General features: G+C 33.3%; 3 protein-coding genes across 18 annotated transcripts; 2 read left to right on the top strand and 1 right to left on the bottom strand.

The window, feature by feature from the left end:
• The first annotated feature begins 8,533 nt into the window (after nucleotides 1–8,533).
• LOC137813922 (uncharacterized) lies at nucleotides 8,534–12,571 on the top strand. Of its 16 annotated transcripts, XR_011081542.1 has the most exons (8): nucleotides 8,540–8,727; nucleotides 8,836–9,748; nucleotides 9,826–10,157; nucleotides 10,233–10,359; nucleotides 10,447–10,720; nucleotides 10,801–10,875; nucleotides 10,979–11,410; nucleotides 11,498–12,571. XR_011081542.1 is itself a non-coding variant. In XM_068616406.1 (6 exons), exons 4-6 carry the CDS (start codon nucleotides 10,523–10,525, stop codon nucleotides 11,111–11,113), a joined length of 408 nt encoding a protein of 135 aa, XP_068472507.1. In that variant the 5' UTR covers nucleotides 8,540–8,727; nucleotides 8,836–10,157; nucleotides 10,233–10,359; nucleotides 10,447–10,522; the 3' UTR covers nucleotides 11,114–12,571. The 16 variants fall into 16 exon arrangements, 4 of the variants coding, with proteins under 4 accessions (XP_068472507.1, XP_068472508.1, XP_068472509.1 ...); XR_011081541.1 differs by having other exon boundaries at nucleotides 8,836–10,157; nucleotides 12,111–12,571; XR_011081543.1 differs by having other exon boundaries at nucleotides 8,540–9,748; nucleotides 10,801–10,867; nucleotides 12,111–12,571.
• Nucleotides 12,572–13,528: 957 nt separating this feature from the next.
• LOC137816144 (inactive protein RESTRICTED TEV MOVEMENT 2-like) lies at nucleotides 13,529–15,164 on the top strand. The gene is made up of 2 exons (XM_068619227.1): nucleotides 13,529–13,768; nucleotides 14,644–15,164. Exons 1-2 carry the CDS (start codon nucleotides 13,660–13,662, stop codon nucleotides 15,093–15,095), a joined length of 561 nt encoding a protein of 186 aa, XP_068475328.1. The 5' UTR covers nucleotides 13,529–13,659; the 3' UTR covers nucleotides 15,096–15,164.
• A 4,123-nt stretch (nucleotides 15,165–19,287) lies between these two features.
• Nucleotides 19,288–20,011, bottom strand: LOC137815866 (blue copper protein 1a-like). Its single transcript, XM_068618978.1, has 2 exons — nucleotides 19,834–20,011; nucleotides 19,288–19,589 (listed from the first exon to the last, which is right to left on the bottom strand). Exons 1-2 carry the CDS (start codon nucleotides 20,009–20,011, stop codon nucleotides 19,288–19,290), a joined length of 480 nt encoding a protein of 159 aa, XP_068475079.1.
• Between the last annotated feature and the right edge of the window lie 227 nt (nucleotides 20,012–20,238).

The following is a 20,238-nucleotide window of genomic DNA, read 5'->3' as shown; positions in this document are numbered from 1 at the left end:
TTGTCTAATCTTTCTGATCGACCTTTCGGTCTATATAACACCGTCAATTAACCTCTCGGCCTACACAGTACACCTGCCATTTCTCAATTTCTTGGATCTTCACAAACTGCTGCCAAGTTTCTTCATCAAGGCATGCCTATTTTGTAAGGATTTTCTACTTTCCTTACACTATATATATAAGTTGTTGTCAATTTTGATTTAAACTAACGAAACTTGACACTCATTGAAGATAGAACCTTCGCTCTCAACGTTTCTATATTTGGGATTTCGTAATGCATCTACATTCCACATTGGGGACAATTAGTTCATAATAAACTTCAGATTGAACAAAGTAAAAACAATTACATACTAGAATATCTTGCCAAATCATATTCTCTCATGCTCGATGATCCCAAGAATCAGTTAAGATAAAGATCCTTTTGCAAGCAACTACTCTGAGATAACTGCTAAAATTCTATGAATTTGGCCCAATAGCGACACCAGTGTTGACATTGATAGTCAATGGCACTTTTTGAACTTTATTTATCCTCACACACATTGTCTATAATTTAGTAGGTTCTTTACCAATTATTGAACGAGGAACTTCATCATTAGCCTTGTTCCTGTTATCAAACAAATATGATAAACATTAAGAATATGAAACATAATAAAAGTTATATATTATAAAACTAAACCTGAAAACATGCACATAAAGATAAATATTCCTTTGTCATGATCATTTCGATTTGCATGTACAACATTAGGAACATCCTCGTACTCTTTATTGATCATCGTTCTTGTAAGTGATTCAATCTCACAAATGTCATTATTTGGTTCTTCATCTTCTGGGTCATTATGTTGCTTTTTTCCATGTAGCACAATGAATCAGTTTTCAGACGTAGTATCTTGGATATAGAAAACTTGGGAAGCTTGATATGCCATTATGAATGGTTCGTCATGATAACCTATCTTTCAAAATTCAACCAAAGTCATTCCTGATTCATCAACTTTGACACCGATCTTATTGTCAACCTACTTGCATTTGAAAACAAGTACAATAAACTTGGTATAATTAACTTCCCAAATCTCTACTATGATATCATAATAAGGCATTGATCCCACAACAGGATTTTGATCTTTTGAAGTTGAAAACTGCATGGACTCTGCCTGCAAAGTAACTCCACTATTTTGCATTGTACTCTTATCATCTCGAGACTTTGTGTAAAATAAACAACCATTTACTTCATAGACAGAACAACATAAAACATCAAACTTTAGACCGTTTGCAAGCCATGTTAATGTTCCAGATGCTGATGGATCATTCATAATATGTTGCTTAAACCATTACATGAAAGTTTTGTTATGCTCAATTAACACCCATGTTTCTTATTGCCTTGGATTCTTATATTTGACAATGTCTTTGTGTGTATCTAAGTATGGTAACACCTCATCAATGTTATTCAGGATATACAAATGTACTTGCAAAACCTTTTCTCTATATTTGCTTATAACATGTACACCTTTTGAAGATTTACTTATCAGTCTACGAGAATGCCAACATTTTTCATGAACTCCTATATATTTGGCTTTTGACAAGTACTCGGAACAAAAGTCAATAGATTCTTCTGAAATGTATCTTTCAATAATGGAAGATTCTGGACGATATTGATTCTTCAAATATCCCTTCAAAATCTTCATGTATCGTTAAACATGATACATCCATCGCATATAAACTGGCCCACACAATTTGATTTCTCTTATAAGGTGAACAATCAAATGTACCATGATATCAAAAAATTATGGAGGAAAAAACATCTCTAGTTGACACAAGATAATAATAATTTCTTCTTCAAGTTCATCAAACTTTTGAGAGTCAATCTCTTTATTACATATCGAATTGAAAAATGAACATAGTCGAGTGATTCTATGTCTAACATTTTTTGGAAAGATTCCACGAATAGCCACCAGTAGTAATTGTTGCATTAGAACGTGACAATCATGAGACTTTAAGCCAATTAGTTTCAAATCATTCATAGATACAAGACTCTTAACATTTGAAGAGTAGCTTTGTGGTACCTTAACACCTATAAGACATTCACAAAAACTTATTTTCTCTTTCTTCAACAAAGTGTAACATGTTGCAGGCAAGTATGTATGTTTACCAACTTCTCACGATGCCAATTCCTCTCGTATATTCATCTCAATCAAAGCCAGACGTGCAGTTTCACCATCCTTTTTTTTGCCTTTAATGTTAATAAGTGTTCCTATTAAACTGTCACACACATTCTTTTCTACGTTCATTACATCTATACAATGTCTCACATCTAACTTACACCAATATGGAAGATAAAAAAAAGATCGATCTCTTCCATATTTTAGTCATAATTTGCTTTTTCTTCATCCAAAAGGCACATTAACATTTTTTTTATCTTTTCATAATTTTGAAGGCCACTTAATGGAATGGGACAAATGTCATGTTCTTGGTATCCGTTGAAAGTTTTTTTCAATCTACGATATGTGTGGTATTTCGTTAGAAATCTACAATGCTTAAGATACATGACCTTCCTTCCATGTTTCAAATGCTTATATGGTGTATTCTCTTCACATATTGAACATGCTTTATGACCTTTCACGCTAAAACCTGACAAGTTTCCATATGCAGGGAAGTCATTGATAGTACAAAATAACATTGAATGCAATCGAAAAGATTCATTCTTAAACGCGTCAAACACATCAACCCCTTCATTCCACAGTAATTTCAAATCTTCAATTAATGGATTAAGATAAACATCTATGTTATTTCCAGGTTGTTTTGGACTAGAGATTGATGGAGATCAAGCTCAAGTGGACATGGAGGCCAATCAACAAGATCAAGAAGAGGTAGAGGTGCAAATGGAGGACGCCCATGGAGGTCAAAGCCCACCTCAAAGGCTTACAAGAAGCATGTTCAAAGCTTTAGGAGCTAGGGGACAATTATTTTCTCTTTTTGTAATTTCTTTGGTTGAAGGTGATTAGAGGGAAACATTAGAAACCTCTATTGTTATAGCATCTTTTAGTCTATAGTTAGGAGCTTTAGGAGGGGGGGTGTGTTAGTAGATAGGTGTAGGAGTAGAAAAGGAGGTGCCAAAGTGAAGGAAGAGGTCACACCTTCCTCATGCTTGGTTTAGGCGCCGGTTCTAATAGCTTTAGGAGGGAATTTTGAATTCTCTTAGCTTTGTTTTTCAGCACCCTTAGGCTATAAATATAGGTGCTGCCCTTGTACATTTCAGATTTGAATTTTAATTAGAGAAACTATACTCAAATTTTGAGAGAGCATTGGAGAGCTTTGAGCCTTCTTCTCTAGTCTTATCTTGATGGATCCATGGTTTCCTCAAGTGGCGGCTTGCACACTCATCTAGGAGCATCCGTCCTTCTAGTGGCGTGATCATCCAACCATACATTCATCTTCATGAGCTTTCTCCTCTCCTTCCTTTCTTCTCTTTTGTTGTTCATGTTTTGAGTTTGTGTTCTTGAGTTTTTGGTTCGGCTTTTAGTTTTTCCAGCAGCTGTTCTTCTCCTTCTTTGTGTTTGGTTCGGTGCATTTCATTTTCCAGCACTCTTATTCAGTTTTCTTGCCTTTTAATTCATTTTGTTCGGTTCATTGTTGTTCTTTTTCAATTCTATACGGTGCAATTGCTTCTTCTTCCACTTTAATCGGTTCAATTTGACTATAATTGGAACTTCCATATGAGTTTGGATTTGGTGCTAGTTTTGGTGAGTTCTTGACTTAGAACATTGATCCAATTCTAAGAAAAAGTGCCTAACTATTGTCCAACTCAAGTTGATTCCTAAGAATGTCAAGAATCATTCTCTTCTTTGCTATTGGAATCACATCATGTGATTTCAATCTAAGTCTTAAGTTTCTTAATTCTTTTCCAAATTCAGAAAATTCTTTATCAATGTTCTTCCACTGCAAAGAATCAGCTGGATGACAAATTAGTCCATTACATTTTCTATTATCTTCATGCCACCTAGGGTTTTTAGCGTCATTTGTATTTGCAAATAAACACTTAAGCCTTGGATTTTATTGGAAGATACCAAACAACCTTAGCAGGATGATCTTCCTTTGTGAATTCATCAATTCCATCATTCTGACTAACTTTAACCTTATAACGTGACAAACCACACCTTGGACATCTTCTTAAATCTTCATACTCATTTTTTGTATAAAATACAATCATTAGAACATGGATGTATTTTTTTATATTCCATACCTATCGGATAAAGTTTTTTTTTTTGCCTCGTAATTTCGATTGGGTAATGTATTTCCTTTTGGAAGCATGTCCTTCAGCAATTGAAGCAATTCTGTAAAGATTTTGTCGGTCCATCCATTTATTGCCTTCAAATTCATCAACCTTAATAATACTATTGATAATCGTGTGAAGTTAGTTAAACCAGGATACGAAAGAGTCTTTGCATCATTAGACATATTTTCAAAAACTGTATTAGCAAAAGATTGTGCACCCATATCACGAATCACGTCCTCTAATCTATCGTCCATTGAGAAATCAACAAACTCCAAAGCTCCGCGCACACTTTGCAAGTGTAACAATTCACCATCCCACTTCCATATTGTATAATTTTTCAAAAATCCATCACAGAAAAGGTGTTCTCTAATTTTGGAAATATTTAATATCCTTTCATTCAAACAATTGACACAAGGACACCATATTCTTACTCCATTATGATTACCAACAACATTATGTTCTGCAAACTGTATGAATTCTTCCACCCCTCTTTCGTAAGCATCACTTATTTGTGCATTAATCCAACTCATATCCATAAAATTGGTAAACTAAGAAAATCTAAATCAAAATTGTTGAGGGTCGGACACCCTGGACTCAGAATCAACATGTTCAATATATACAAATACTACAATTAAATCAAAATTGTCGAGGGTCAGACACCCCAGACTCAAAATCAACGTGTTCAAGATATACAAATACTACAATTAAATCAAAATTGTCGAGAGTCGGACACCTCCGAACTCAGAATCAACATGTTCAATAAATACAAATACTATAATTAAAACAAATATGTTGAGGGTCAAACAACCCTTAGACTCATAATCAACATGTTGAACACATACATATATAAACCAACACATACATGCAAATATTTATTATAAAATTAATTAAATGAATTAAAATACTAACTAATCAACACATACATGCAAACATTTATTATAAAATTAATTAAATAAATTAAAATACTAACTAATCAACACACACATACAAATATTTATTATAAAATTAATTAAATAAATTAAAACACTAACATTCTATTTTTTGTGCGCACGATTGTTTTTTCACAACGTAAGGTGGAGTTAAGGGTGCGAGGAAGTCGGATGCAGTGGCAGCGAACGATCTAGAGTGGTGCAGCTCGCTGTCTGACACAGAGGTTCAGTGAGAAAGGAGGCGCGGAGTGGCTGGGGGCACTGATGTTCTAGCAGTCTTTTCTTAGAATTCTTTATTAATAATTATAGATTACCTAAGTATTGCTTTAGTTAGATTTTTTATATATGGGTTTTGGTCTAGTCTCCCATATTTGTTTGTATTTCCTTTCTTTCTTTCTTTTTTAATAATAATTTTTTCATATAGTAGCAGGTGATTGTTGTTTATTACTTGAAGTGTCACTATAGTTGAGATGTCAAGTTTTATAGTGATGTCTAATATGAAAGTTTTTTTTTTTGAAAAAAAGATTTGTTGAGATTTGGGGACATAAATATATTTTATTATTCTTTACCTTTTTCTAATTTTAAGAGATTATTAGCTTTTATAGAAAAAGTAAAAAGAGGTCGAGGTTGATGGTTTCGTTGCCATTTTTTTACATATCAACCATTGAGTAGTTCTAATATTAATGTGGTGGGTTACTTTTCTCACTTTCATTTTGATTAATTTAAAATGAATTTTACATAATAAAAATTAAGTTAACAAGTATCTTCTTAAAAACAATAGATTTTCATCTTTTGCTATTGTTATCTGTAATATTTTTATTTTGTTTAAAATATATTAAAATAATAAAAAAATATCAGTGTTTCAAAGTGAATTTCTTCTAGTATAGTATTATTCACATGATTTTTATTTTAGATAAAATTATAGGAAACAAACAATTAACAAATAAAATGTAAAAGTTTAAATGATATACCTTTATACTTATATTTAGTTTTATTTTAAAACATGCGTACATGTTGTCTTCCTAAATTTTTTAATGTTTGGTTTTAATTTTATTTTGGTCTCTCTAATTTGAAAATGAAATATTTTTATTCTTTATATGTAGTTGTTTCTAATTGTTATTATTCACTGTATAAATCACTTTTAAGACAAAAATAATATATTTTAAAATTAGAAAAATGCATTAAGTAATTACAATATTCGATTTTAATATTAAACATTTTTTTTATCAGCAAAATTTAGTATTAAATATAACTATATGTAAATGATAAAAATAAAAAATTAATAATAATAATCAAATAATAATTGTTATAATATATAATCATAAAGATTATTTGGTGTAGTGGTTATAAATTCCATTTTTACTCGATAAACACTAAGAGAAAACAATGAATTAGCTTTCACATATTTGCGTGGACCAAGTGTGAACACGGTTTTCGTCGGCTAAACCCATGCAAAACCGACACAAAGTAATTTTTCTTGGGCCATCAAACGCATAACGGACGCAAGTAGAGATTTAAAAAATTTACATGATAATAAATATTTATTTAAAATTTATTGATTTTATATTTATTTAATATATAACGTGATAATAAATATTATAATTTTTACTTGTTTATTGTATTTATTTTAATTTATTTTAATATTATAATAAAAAAATTAATTTTAATAATTTTGGTATATGTTAGTTAAATTAAATTGATTACGTATTTGTTTTTAAATTATTTTAAAAATTATCTTAAAAAAATTAAAAATAATTGAAAAATGTTAAAAAATAATAATTGTGTAAAGGAAAAAATGTATTTAAATTTTATAAATGTTATATAAAATACTTAAATATTTTAAAAATTAATTATTTTAAGTTAATTTAATTTATAATATTATAATAAGTATTTATATTTTGATATAAATTAGTTAAATTAAATTTATTAAATTGATTAAGTGTTTAATTTAAAATTATTTAAAGAAATTATCTTATAAAGTTTATAAAGAATTGAAAGATGTAGAAAAATAATAATTGGGTAAAAAAATACATATTTAAATTTTATAAATATTATGTAAAATATATATAAATTTGGAAATATGAATTTAACATGAAGTAATTAATGTATGTAAAATGTAATGGATGTATTTAAAATAGAGAATCATTTTATCTTAAAATCTGAAATCAAAGTTAAGAAAATAAAAAATTGAGATAAAACTTTTTATTGATAACTTCAACAAATTTGAATGTCATATTTGTGTAATGGTTAAATAAACTGGTAATTTTACTTTGATATCCATTGTGGTTTAAAGAATGTTATTTGTCATAAATAAAACATAAGATCATTTTAAAGATTTATCGAGAATATTTATGATAGAAACATATATATTAAGACTAAACGTGTGAGTAAGTAACTTATGCTTAATTCTTAAATTACCCTAAACTTGATCACATGTTTTATAAATGTAATTGTTATAGTTATTGAATATAATCTCCAAAAAGACATTTATGTTTACCAATTGAAACACATACTAATATAGTAAGTTTTGAGTCACGAGATGATTCATGTGCAATATTCCTTATAAGTGTGTTAATAGAGTTTCCCAATGCACTAAATAACAAATTTATAGATTTAGGTTATTTTATTGTATGTCATTGACCTCGTATTAAAGATCATAAATGTTGTACCATGTAAAACAATTGTCATTGCATGAATAGTAGGTCTTTGACATAGTAATTTTAGTAGACTTAGTTCTTAATAAATGTAACATATATACCTCCATTTCAATTGAGTCTAGTATATAATGAATTTAAAATCATGGAATAGAGTTGATCATTAGATTTTGGATTATAAGTTTATAACCGTAGCCCATTGACATTTTGGATTTAAGGTATATGTACTTGTGTTTTTTTTATTGCAGTTGATATGGTAAGAGTTGAACTAAAAATTCGATTATAAAGACTAAAAGAGAGTTTCATAAGCAATTTTAATAATTGAGTATATTATATTCATGATAGCAATTTAATTATGTATTTATTTTTGTTCTATAAATTAAATATATTTTTTGTTGTATGAATTAAATATATTTTTTATTCTATAAATTAAATTAAGTTTTTGTTGTATAAATTAAAATAAATTTTTGTTGTATAAATGAAATGAATTATTTTTGTTGTATAAATTAAATTAAATTATTTTGTATAAATTAAAGAATTTTTTTTATAAATTAAATATATTTTTTTTATACATTAAATTCATTTATTTGTTGTATAAATTTAAAATAAAATAAATTAAATTTTTGAAAGTTTTAATTTAATTTTTATTAAATTATATTTAAGCTATGCGTTGAACGTAATTGACACATAGTCTACCTATCTAAGAAAATTTTGATCGTGTGTGCCCGTCCCACTCACGTTTTCCCTATTCAAAAAACCTAAATTGATTCTCCCCTTTTTTACTCTGCCTCCAACTACCCTGAGCTGCCCTCCACCACCGTTGGTCGACCGCTGCTCCACCGCTGCACTCACTCAACCACTGCATAGTCTATCGTCGCTGTCAGTGCTCCACCACTGGTTGTTTTTGTTATCGTCTTCCTTTTCTGCCTCTTCTCCATTTGCGGTCCCATCTCCTGTCAATGTTTGTTTTCTTATTTTTCATTTCAGATCTTGTCTTCTTCACGCCTCTTTGTTGAGCTCCACCTTCTGCTTTACATGTTCAGGTTGGACAGGTAAAGTTTTAAAATTGTTCTGTTGCATTTGTGGTCTCTGTTGGGCTGTGTCTTGTGGTCTCTGGTGGGTTGTGTGTTGATATGTGAATATTGCATGCGGTGTGAAGGTTGATGAGACTAAAATTTTAAAAATTTTGAACAAGTTAATGAACATATTATTTGAAATTTTTTTAAATCTGTATACACACTATTAATATGGATGGACTGTTAATATGGACACTGTTAATATAATACGGACATTTTGTTAGTGTAGATGTAGAAGTTTCTTATTTACTTTTTCCATGGATTATGTTCAATTAATGATTATGTAGAAGTTTCACACTGATTATGTTTTAATAATTAAATGCATTTAGAAGTTTTTAATTTTTGTATTGTCTTTAAAAGAAAATATTGGTGCTGCCGAGAATAGACTTAAAAGAAAATACATTTAGATCATTTTTCCATTGGTTATTAAAAAAAATTAAAAGGTGATGCATGTACAAAATAAAAGGTGTTGCAAAAAGTAAAAAAATGGGCAACAGATTCGGCGAGAAAATTACAAATAGTGATATTGGGTGTAGAAATTAAATAGGGGTTGCAAAGAGTAAAATATATGGACAGCAGATTGGGCCAAAAAATTACAAATAGTCACGTGGGGTGTAGAAATTAAATAGAGCTTGCTGAGAGTAAAAAATATGGGCAACAGATTGGGCCAGAAAATTACAAATAATCACGTGGGGTGTAGACCTGAGAAGCATCCCTTATTCTGGTATTTTACCACCGTCTGATCCTGGTAATCCATATATTTCATCTCATTCCTCAACACCGTCTTCCACCGTCCCCTCGTCCTCTGGGCATGGAGAATTTCGGTATGCTTATCCACACCCCACTATATCACCTCATCACACACATATTTCATCATCTTCACACCCTCTTTGTATTCCAGTACCACCAAGGCCATCATTCTCTATTCCGACTTACCGTCAGACTGTCCCTACACCACTCCATAGACTTGGAGTTTTCCACCCCTGGTACATTTGTGCAGCCCACCCCGGGTACATTTGTGCAGACCACCCTTGGTACATTTGTGCATACTACTCCTTATCCCATTGTCCACACCACATCTTCTCCATTTGTCTCGACTACTGTTGGCTCTGTGCAAGGCCTCTTTGACCATGTTGACAATGGTGCCACTGCTGCTTCAAAGCATGACCTCCCCCCTGAGGAGGTCCAACGTGACCCTACTGGTAGGGTCATCATCCGACTTCTTGGTAGAGGGTAAGTCATCCTAAATGTATATTTGATTTTATCTTTATATTACTATGTTTGTAATTTGATTTGTTTGTATTGTAGTTGGACGCCAAATCATTTTGTTAGTAAGGTCATTGGACATTGCATTCGGTCTCAATTCAGAGGTCCATATCATCATTATGATGTCATGCTTGAGGAGGACAAACTGAAATGATGGACTGACTTTCAAGTAATTTTAATTTTTAATTACAATTTCATATAGATCAACCAAAATGGGAAAATTGAAACAAACTATTTCTTGTTTTTAACATACTAGAGTCACTTGGGCACCTCAAGATGAGTGCCAAATTAAAAAAGTCCACGAGTCTAATGTCAGAAAAAGACTTTCTGACATGTTGGCCAAAGCTAGGGCAAAGAGTGTCCGACCTAGTTGGATAGGTAAGCAAGCATGGGCTAAGCTTCTAAACTATTGGGATTCACCACAATTCAAAGATAAATCAACTCAGAATAAAGCCAATAGGGGTTCAGCTCGTGGTGGAGCACTGCACTCCACAGGTCGAAAATCACATTCAGATATTGCAGTGACCTTGGTAAGTACTTGTCATTGCCTTACATGAAAATCATTTTACATTTGCAACCTATAATGCTTTTAATTGTACAACATTATTAGGAACGTCAATATGGTCGTCCTCTAGAACTTTATGAACTATTTATGGCCACCCACACAAACAAGAAGGGTGAATGGGTTGATTCTCGTGCTCTTGAAACTTATGTAACTTATTCTTTTAAATTTTTTTATATTTATATTTTAATTTTCTAACATTTTCATTTCCTAATGATCTATGTAGGAAAACTATCACGAGCGCTTGAGGGCCCTTCAAGTAAATAGTTCTCAAGACTCTAGCACTAATGTCCACCAACTTGATCCTGCAACTAAGCTTCAAACTTGGAAGGAAGTTGCCGGAAGAAAGACTAGAGGTTGAGTGTATGGTACGGCAGACTTGGCTGCTAATTTCTGCCAAGGAGTCTCTTCCCTCACTCAAGCCTCTGCTTTCGGCACTTCACAATCTGAGCAAGTGATTGAAAATCAAATGCTTTGTGCTGAAATTAGTATGTGGAGTCAGAAGTATGCACACTTGGAGGATGAGATGAAGGTTATAAAGGAAAAACTTATCTCAATAGTACATGACAAAAATGCTTCCAATAGCACAACTCAATTCGATCACGAGTATGATCCAGAGCAGGATGATCAACCTACTTCTTAAAGTGCATCATATACTGTAAGTTTAATTATTTGACATTTTTATTATATTCTAAGTATTTTAATTATTTCATTTATTTATTTATATTGTTTGTATTTTTTTCAGTTTTTCATAGACCACATCACTCTGGGATTCATTTTAGTGCTTTTAGTTAAATTTGTAAAGTACAATTTTAATTTTTGTTTTAAGTATTCACACTAGTACTAAAATAAGAAAAGAACGTTCCTTATTTAATGCGGTTCAGCACTTAAACGCATTCGTAAAAAACGCGGTGGCATTTTTGAAATTATTTTGATTTACAAATGCGGTTATTTAAATAACCGCATTTGTAAATCAAAACGCTTGATTTACAAATGCGGTTATTTGAATAACCGCATTTGTAAATCAAAACGCTTGATTTACAAATGCGGTTATTTGAATAACCGCATTTGTAAATCAAAAAGCTTGATTTACAAATGCAGTTATTTAAATAACCGCATTTGTAAATGGTTTTGACCCTAAAAATTTTAGGCGCTCAACAGTTTCGTTCATTCTTCGTTTGCGCTCACATCTGTTCTTTGTTTTCTCTGGTTGCGAAGTTCTTCATTTTCGAAGGTACGTAACTGCATTGCCCCTTATTCTCTTGTTTCCATTGCTCCTAACAACTGCATTGAACTCCAATGGCTTTCGCTTTCCATATTGCTTTCGTTTTTAATGAGTTTCGCTCTGCATTTTGAAGGTGTACTCTTCCATTGCTTCCGCCGCTGTCGCATTTCGCTCTCGCCGCTCCGCCACCGCTTCCGCCGCCGCACTCACCGCAGCTGCCGTGTTTCCTCTTCTCCCCTTCCACTCTTCACCAACAACGTGCCCCTAAAACCCCAGCTCATTCAGAAGAATATACAAATGCGAGCTCATTCAAAAGAATATACAAATGCGGTTATTTCAAATAACCGCATTCGTAAATCACATTTACAAATGCGGCTCTATAGCCGCATTTGTATTTCTCTGATTTACAACTGCGTGCTGATCAAATGCGGCTCTATAACCGCATTTGTAAATGTAAAATAGCCGCATTTGATTAGCATTTCTGCGCTAGTGTCATATCCATTTTGAATATTTGAATGGATCAAAGACTTTGTTTAACTATTTGTATTATTTTTGTATTGTGGATGTATTGTGAATGATAGCAATTTGTATGAATGTGATTTGGTTGGTATTTATTGTTTACAATGTAAACTAGCTAGAAACAAAATAAACTGTTTTTTTTTTCATCCCTTTACGCGTCGGCTTTTGGCCCACACCAGCTTTTTTTAAAATATTAATTAATATGTGCATTGAATTTTGCGTGGGCCTAGCCCACACAAAATCTGGTATTAATTTTTTTTTTCATTTCGTCGACCAAACCGACGCATAGGCAATATTTTAATTTTATGTCGGTTTGGCTCATGCATAAGCCACCGCAATTGCGTCACTTTGACGTCGGTTTAGCTTATGCAATTTGCGTCTGTTTTGTGTGGGCTTGACCCATGCAACGTGCGTCGAATTCTTTCGTCCACGCTAATTTCTATTTGCTTCCAAGATTTTGGACTGCTGGCCAACTAAATCTGACGCTTATGCGTCTGTTTTTGGCCTATTTCGTCCGTTTTTTACCCACGAAATATTATATTTTTCTTGTAGTGAAATCAGGTTGAATTATCTCTAACACATGGTTAATATTAATAAACTTTAATAATAACATATCATTGTTGTTTTTACTCAGAAAAGTATATAAAAAACATTAGGTAATTGTTCATACAACACCTCAAACTAAATTTAAAAAAAAAAAAATAAGAATTAATAATGGCATTATAAAGTATTGGTTGACTTCTTACCACAATTTTTGCTTTGAATAAAAGTTAGTTTTCGGTTGCTTCCTCTCTTTTAGAATTAATAGTACATGGAACCTTTTTTATTTGTAGAAAATATTCATTAATTCTCATGGTTTGCTTCCTCGTATATCATTTACATGCTTTGTTATCACGAATAGAACAACATGAATCGAATGATCCCATTCCTCATAGAAGTATATCTCTCTAAATATAAACCCTAGAAATTACTAACCCTCGGGGTGACGAGACTTGACAAGGTTAACAAGGGATAATTCTTGTTCAACACCAACCCCAAAAGAAAACCCTGAAGCCCTTTTTACCTTACAAGCCTCTTCTCTTCTTCATATCTTTTAAAACAAACTATATTATTTGGTTCATCTTCAACCTAAAAGTATCTCACACAGCAAACTTCTGGAATTGATGGAAATTCCCAAGCATGCACATGCCAATAGGTCTTATGAAGATTTTGATCCTTTGTTTGTGTGGCGTAGAGAAGAGGGTCGTGACACCCTTGAACTTCATCTTCCAGGCATGTTCCATTGCATTTCTCCAAATATATCAACTTCGCATGCTTTTCAATAGCTTCATCTCTTCGTAAAAAGCATTTTTGTTGAATCTTCCTTCACTAGTATTCAAGTTATGTTTAATTATGCTTTATCGCCTGATTATGCAAATCCGATTTTAATTTTCCAAATTTTAAAAATAACCATTTTAATCCATCAAACTTTAAAAAATCCATTTTTAGTGTACACTGAGTTAAGAGAATCCAATTACTTTTTAAAACATCTAAATAGTAATTTTGAAGGGTCCAGATTTTTTTTAAAATTTGACGAACTAATAAATCATTATTTTTAAATTTAGGGGACTGAAATTCATTTTACTTCAAATATCATAAACAAAATAAAAAATAATTTTAATTATTATGATGGGTGACTTTTTTATTTTAAATATTTCTTAAAAAAATAAATATATTTCAGTTTTGTTATGTTTTTGTTTAATCAGATAACTTTAAAAATAAACGATTTTCGACCTTTTTATAAATAAATCATATCTATTTCTGAAATTAGTAATTATTTCAGAAATTATTTATTTAATAAAACCCTTACCATTATTTGATCTTTAGGTTTTAATTGCGCAATTTGGATCCTCAAAATATTTCAATTTTTGGTTCGTTGGTCACTCTTCGTATTTTTAACACATGGGTTGTTTAACATATATGAAAACAAAAACTGCAATTAAGGTAGGTCAACATATACGTGTCAAATATATAATATACAAGATTAATGAAGAAACTAAAATCACCCCATATTATGATAATTAAAATAATAAAATGGAGTTAATTTATAGAAATGCAAGCTTTAGAAAAAGTTATGTAAGAATGATAGAAGGAAAAGTTGTTTTCAGGTTTTAAGAGAGACCAAATACGAATTCAGATAAACCATGTTGGTTTGCTGATAATAACTGGGGAGCGTCCTTCGGAAGGAAACAGATGGAAACGTTTCAAGAAAGAATTCGAAATCCCATCATATTGCAACGACGATGCAATTCATGGCAATATGATGCAGAGCATTCTTTCGGTGGTGATGCCGAAGAAGAGCCCTCTGATTCTTCATGAGGAGCAAGAAATGAAGGAAGAGAAAAGGGGAAATAAGAGAAAAGGAGAAATATCAGAAGAAAATGATATGGAAGAATACCAGTTTGAAGAAGATGATGATAAGAGGGTAGCGCAGGAAACAACTAGAGATGTTGCCCTAAAATTCATGCTTGTGATGGTTCTCATATTGGTTGCAGCAAGTTACATATCAGATGTAAGCAAAAGCCTCATGGCTCAAGCTCATTCCTATTTTCACAACTAGAATGCTTCTCTAAATTTTAATGATGTCAATAACGACAAACTTCCTATAATAATTTACTTCTTTTATGTTTATGAGTCCTTTGCTAAGTCTGATAAAAGTGATTTATTATTTGTGAAAATGGAAACGCAGGAACATCTTCAATTTAGATCCAATTGTTGAAAAACATAATAAAAACATATTTTTGTATCTTATCTTTTTTTACACTGTTCCACTACACATACAATTAAACATAAGAGAAATATAATTAAATTATAAAAATATTAATAAAATAGTTATAGATAAATATTATAAAAAATTATAATTTAATTAAAATTATAATAATTATATTATATTATATGTATAATGGATTATACGTTATATTATATATAAACATAATCGAGTATGTTATATACCATAATCGATTTTACATTATTATATATATATATATATTTATATTTATATTGTAAAATAATTTTTTTTATCGGTAATGAAAAATAAATAAATGTGAACCATTTTAGGGATGCTTCAACCCTTATACATACAGGACAAAGAAATCCTCAATTTTCAAAACAAATACAACGTACCCTCACAACAACAAAACAACTACCTAACCAAAGATAGATCACTTGTTTTTAACTGAAAACATGTAAACCAAAGGATCAAGACACCAATGTGAAAAGGAAAAACAAACTGAAGGAACTTTGGGAGTAACCCAAGACCATACCTTCAACTGAGCCAAGGAGAAAAATTCAAAATGATCAATCACTCCTCCCTTAAAAATATGCTTATTCATATGACGTCAAATCTTACTTACCATAGCAATCCAGATATTTCCAAAAGCTAGATTAACGACAATGGGAGCGTCAAACAAGTTAAAATTCAAAAAATGTGAGGCATGCTCAAGATGATCTGTCAACTTCAACCTTACCCAAGCATAACAAAGTCTCCACATGAGTCAAGTTATTCTGCATTCAAAGAACAAATGGCTTGTAGTCTCCTCTTTCTCCCCACTGAAGCAACAAAGCAAATTATCCACTACAACCCCACGCTTGCCAGATTGACCTTAGTAGCAATCTTATTCTCCAAAACCCTTCAAGCAGTGATGTTAGTTGAAGACATGACCTCAAAATGTTCATCTTCAAGGGACCCGCATGTAGTTATCCTCGGGACCTTCAACGTTTCCTGGACCATCGAGCAATGTCTTTTCCCTTGCTCGGGGCTGACCTGCAAAATCTCCAGGTGACCCACCCTCGACAACTCCTTTGTAGTTGTCCTGGGTTGCTTTAAGGTTTCTTGGATTATCGACCTCTGTCTACCTTCCTTTCCCGAGCTAGCTAGCTTAGACAACAGGTCTGCTTGCGAGTTCTGCTATCTTGGAATATGAGCAAGGTCAAATGTAGAAAAAATTACTCTTAAGATCTTTACATATCTGAGGTACGAGGTTAGTTGCGTGTCCTTGGCTTGATATTCGCCTATGACTTGCCCAGTCACAAGCAATGAGTCGCTTTTCACCAACAAACTCTGAGCTCCCAACTCCTAGGCCAACAACATTCCTACTATCAAGGCTTCATACTTGGATTGATTGTTGCTCGCTTTAAACGCAAATCTTAGGGCTTGCTCGATTAAGAGCTCATTCGGTTCTTCTAAAATGACCCCAACTCCACTCCCTTGCTGGTTAAAGGACCCATCCACCTACAAAACCCATTGGAAATCATTAGGATCGGGCTGGGGGTCTTTGGATGTAAGTTCCACCATAAAGTCTGTATACACCTAACATTTGATTGGGTGGTTCATACTGTATGTCGAACTCGGAAAGCTCAACCACCCAACGGACCATCCGACCTGCTATATCAGGCTTTTGGAGGACCTTTCAGATGGGCAGGTCGGTCTTTACGATAACAGTGAAGCTTTGGAAGTAATGGCGAAGTCGCCGAGCTGTGAACACCACAACTAGGGCAACCTTCTCGGTAGCTTGGTACTAAGTCTCCGGCCTTTGCAACACTTTGCTCAAGAAGTATATTGGCTTTTGGATCTTCTCATGATCTTGTAAAATGACCGAGCTAATAGCCCGATCTGTTACTGAGAAATACAGTCGAATGGGAACTTCTAGAATTGGCTTACCAAGAATTGGTGGACTGGCCAAATACTCCTTGAGCGTAATGAAATACATTCATCAGTCCACGCGAAATGGTTATTCTTCTTGAGGCATTGAAAATAAGGATATCCCTTATCTCCACTGGCTGACAGAAAACGAGACAAGGCGGAACATGTGCTCGGTCAACTGTTTCACTTCTTTCACATTGGTTGGACTCCTCATGTTTATAATTGTTGCGCATTTATCCAAGTTTGCCTCTATTCCTCTCTTGGTCAACAAACAACCGAGAAAATTTTGTGCTTCAACACTAAACACATATTTCTCAGGGTTTAACTTCAAATTATGCCTCGCTATAGTGGCGAATAACTCTTTCAGGTCGGCAACACGTTGATCTTCCTTCTCCGAGGTGACGACCATGTCATCCACATACGCCTGGATGTTACGCCCTAGCATTGGTGAAAGAATTCGGTCCATGAGCCTTTGATAGGTCACGCCAACATTTTTCAGACCAAAAGGCACCTTGTAGCAGTAACTGGCGACCTCAGCCATAAAAGTTATCCTGCACTCATCCTTCAGGTGCATAAGAATCTAATTATACCCTAAAAATGCATTCAGAAAACTCAACAACTGACATCCTGAGGCGCTATCCACCAAGGAATCTATGCTCGGTAGAGGGTAAGAACCTTGGGGTAGGCCTTATTCAGGTCAGTGAAGTCAACATACATCCTCCACTTCCCATTTGCCTTCTTCACCAATACGACATTCGTCAACCACTCAGGGTACTGGATCTCCCGAATATGGCCAGCTGCCACAAGTTTCCTTGTTTCTTCTCAGATGATGAGACGTTTCTCTTAATTGAACTTCCTTCTTCTATGGACCACGGGCCTGACCTTTTCATCTATGGTAAGTCGATGGTGCAAAATGTCTGGATCTATTCCAAGCATGTTGGCGAACGACCATGCAAAATTGTTCATGTTCATTGAGATAACATTGGCTTCCAATTCTTTGCGCAGCGTGGTACCGAGCTTGAATTTCTTCCCCTTTATCTCCCTTTCCTGAACCTCTCCCGTAGGTCCTGGTCGCCTTTCATTGCTAGTTGGCACCTCTGTTATCCATCCTGGCTCTCCAGATAGTTACTGCATAAGCTCCCCTATGATTCTTCAAGCTGCTTTCATAATACTTTCGTGTCATCTTCTGGTCAACCTTTATAACGATCACCCCTCCTTCCGACGAGGGAAACTTCATTTTCATGTGGGCGGTTGAGGCTATTGCAGATGATGCATTGAGGATGATGAGCTTTCGGAAAATCGTACCTTTACTCAAGTCTCAAGTCCCTTTCATAGACATTCATTCAACAATTTTCATAAATGAGAATATAATCTCAACATTCGTAATATAATATTTAACAATAATTTGTTCACCGTATACCTATTAGTTTCTGGTACAAACATTCTTAATTGTTTTTATTTGCATTTAATAATATATTTCAACCAATTCAATTATTTATTCTGTTATTTTTAATTATCTTTTCCACATAAACTTACTAAAAAATCTAGGTTGACCTCGTAACACATTTTTGGATTCATACCCGACACAGACCGAGGTAGACATAACTTGCACAATCGAGTTGACCATACCTAAACACTTGGATTGAGGTTCTGAACACTCTGACCAATACAATTATTATTAATAATATTATTATTAAAATTAGTATTAACATTAAAATTAATAATAATAAGAATAAATCAAAACAAAACAGAAAGAAAAACGAACCTTCCACTGTATAAGAATAATTTTTATAACTATTGAGAAAAGCTTAACGAGAAAAATTAACAAAAGAAAAAAAGTTCTAAAATAAAAAGTGTAACCAAAGAATTAGAAAGAGTTTTAAAAGCACGTGAAAGAATTATGATTTATTTATAAATATAAAGGTAATAAGACTAACGAATCATGGTGTTGTCCACAAACATTAATCTTACAGTCCAAATCAAATCAGACATATTATTGTCATTGAGACGAGCGTAAAAGAAAAACAACAAAACGAATGATGAGAATGCATCGAACAACGAAATAAGAGTGTTTGGTCTAAGAATTGGTGCTATGGCAGGTGCGTTGATCTCAGACAAGGATTGGTGCGAGGGCAACGATGAGGGCCCCAGAGAGAGAAGCCATGAGAGAAGAAGCGGAGGAAGTGGGAGCGGGTGCGGGAGGTGCAGCTTCGACGGTGATGAGCAGTTTCATTTGATGATTGGCGCAGTGGTTGCCTCTGCTGCAAATGTACCACTTCCTTCCTTCGGCTTTCAGCGTGATGCTGTCCTTTCCGGTGGAGAGTACCTCGTTCTCTGCTGTGAAACTGCACTCCTTGAACTGTGTTCCGTTCACTTTCACCACGTTGTGGTTCGCTTTCGCATAGTTGAACCCTGCCATAAGACACTCTTCATCTTAGTGGAGGAACTCCAAATATTTATAGTATCAAACCACTCTACTTGTGCATCATTTTTAAACTAATCTTTAATTTAAAATATTTAAATAATTTAACCTGATATATAACACAGTAAAGAAAGAAGATTTCAAAAGCAGATATAAGAGCATAGTGATAATTTTGAGAAGTATGGAAAGTGGGGATCAAACTGAGAGGAAGTAGCTAGGGTTTTGGAAACATACAAAGGGTGTCACCAACATGGAAAACCTTGTCCTGTGCCCACGTTGTGTAGTTAAAATCAAGAGTCCAACCCTTGTCATCACCCACAACAAAATCAGTAGCCATAGAAAGTGATGAAAGCAGAAGCATGGAGATGGCAAAGAAGGCAAGGCGAGCTGAAGAAGAAGAAGAGGAAGCCATTTGATTTGGAGTAAGGAGTTGTGGAGGTGCTAACAAATGTGTCAATGCAAATGTTATTGCTTAGATGAATTGTTAGCTCACACTGATTTGAAAATGGATAAGGATTATATATAGGAGTTGTTATTGTGTTGATTTTATCGACATACATGGCCGGCTTTTACCCTCTATGAGTTGTATTTACACTTCAAGATACAACTTTTCTTGGACTTAATCTTAAACTCCACATT

Source organism: Phaseolus vulgaris, chromosome 1, assembly GCF_000499845.2.
Source record: "Phaseolus vulgaris cultivar G19833 chromosome 1, P. vulgaris v2.0, whole genome shotgun sequence".
Classification (NCBI taxonomy): domain Eukaryota; kingdom Viridiplantae; phylum Streptophyta; class Magnoliopsida; order Fabales; family Fabaceae; genus Phaseolus; species Phaseolus vulgaris.
The sequence above is the reverse complement of the archived record's forward strand: the minus strand, read 5'-3'. Positions and strand labels throughout refer to the sequence as shown.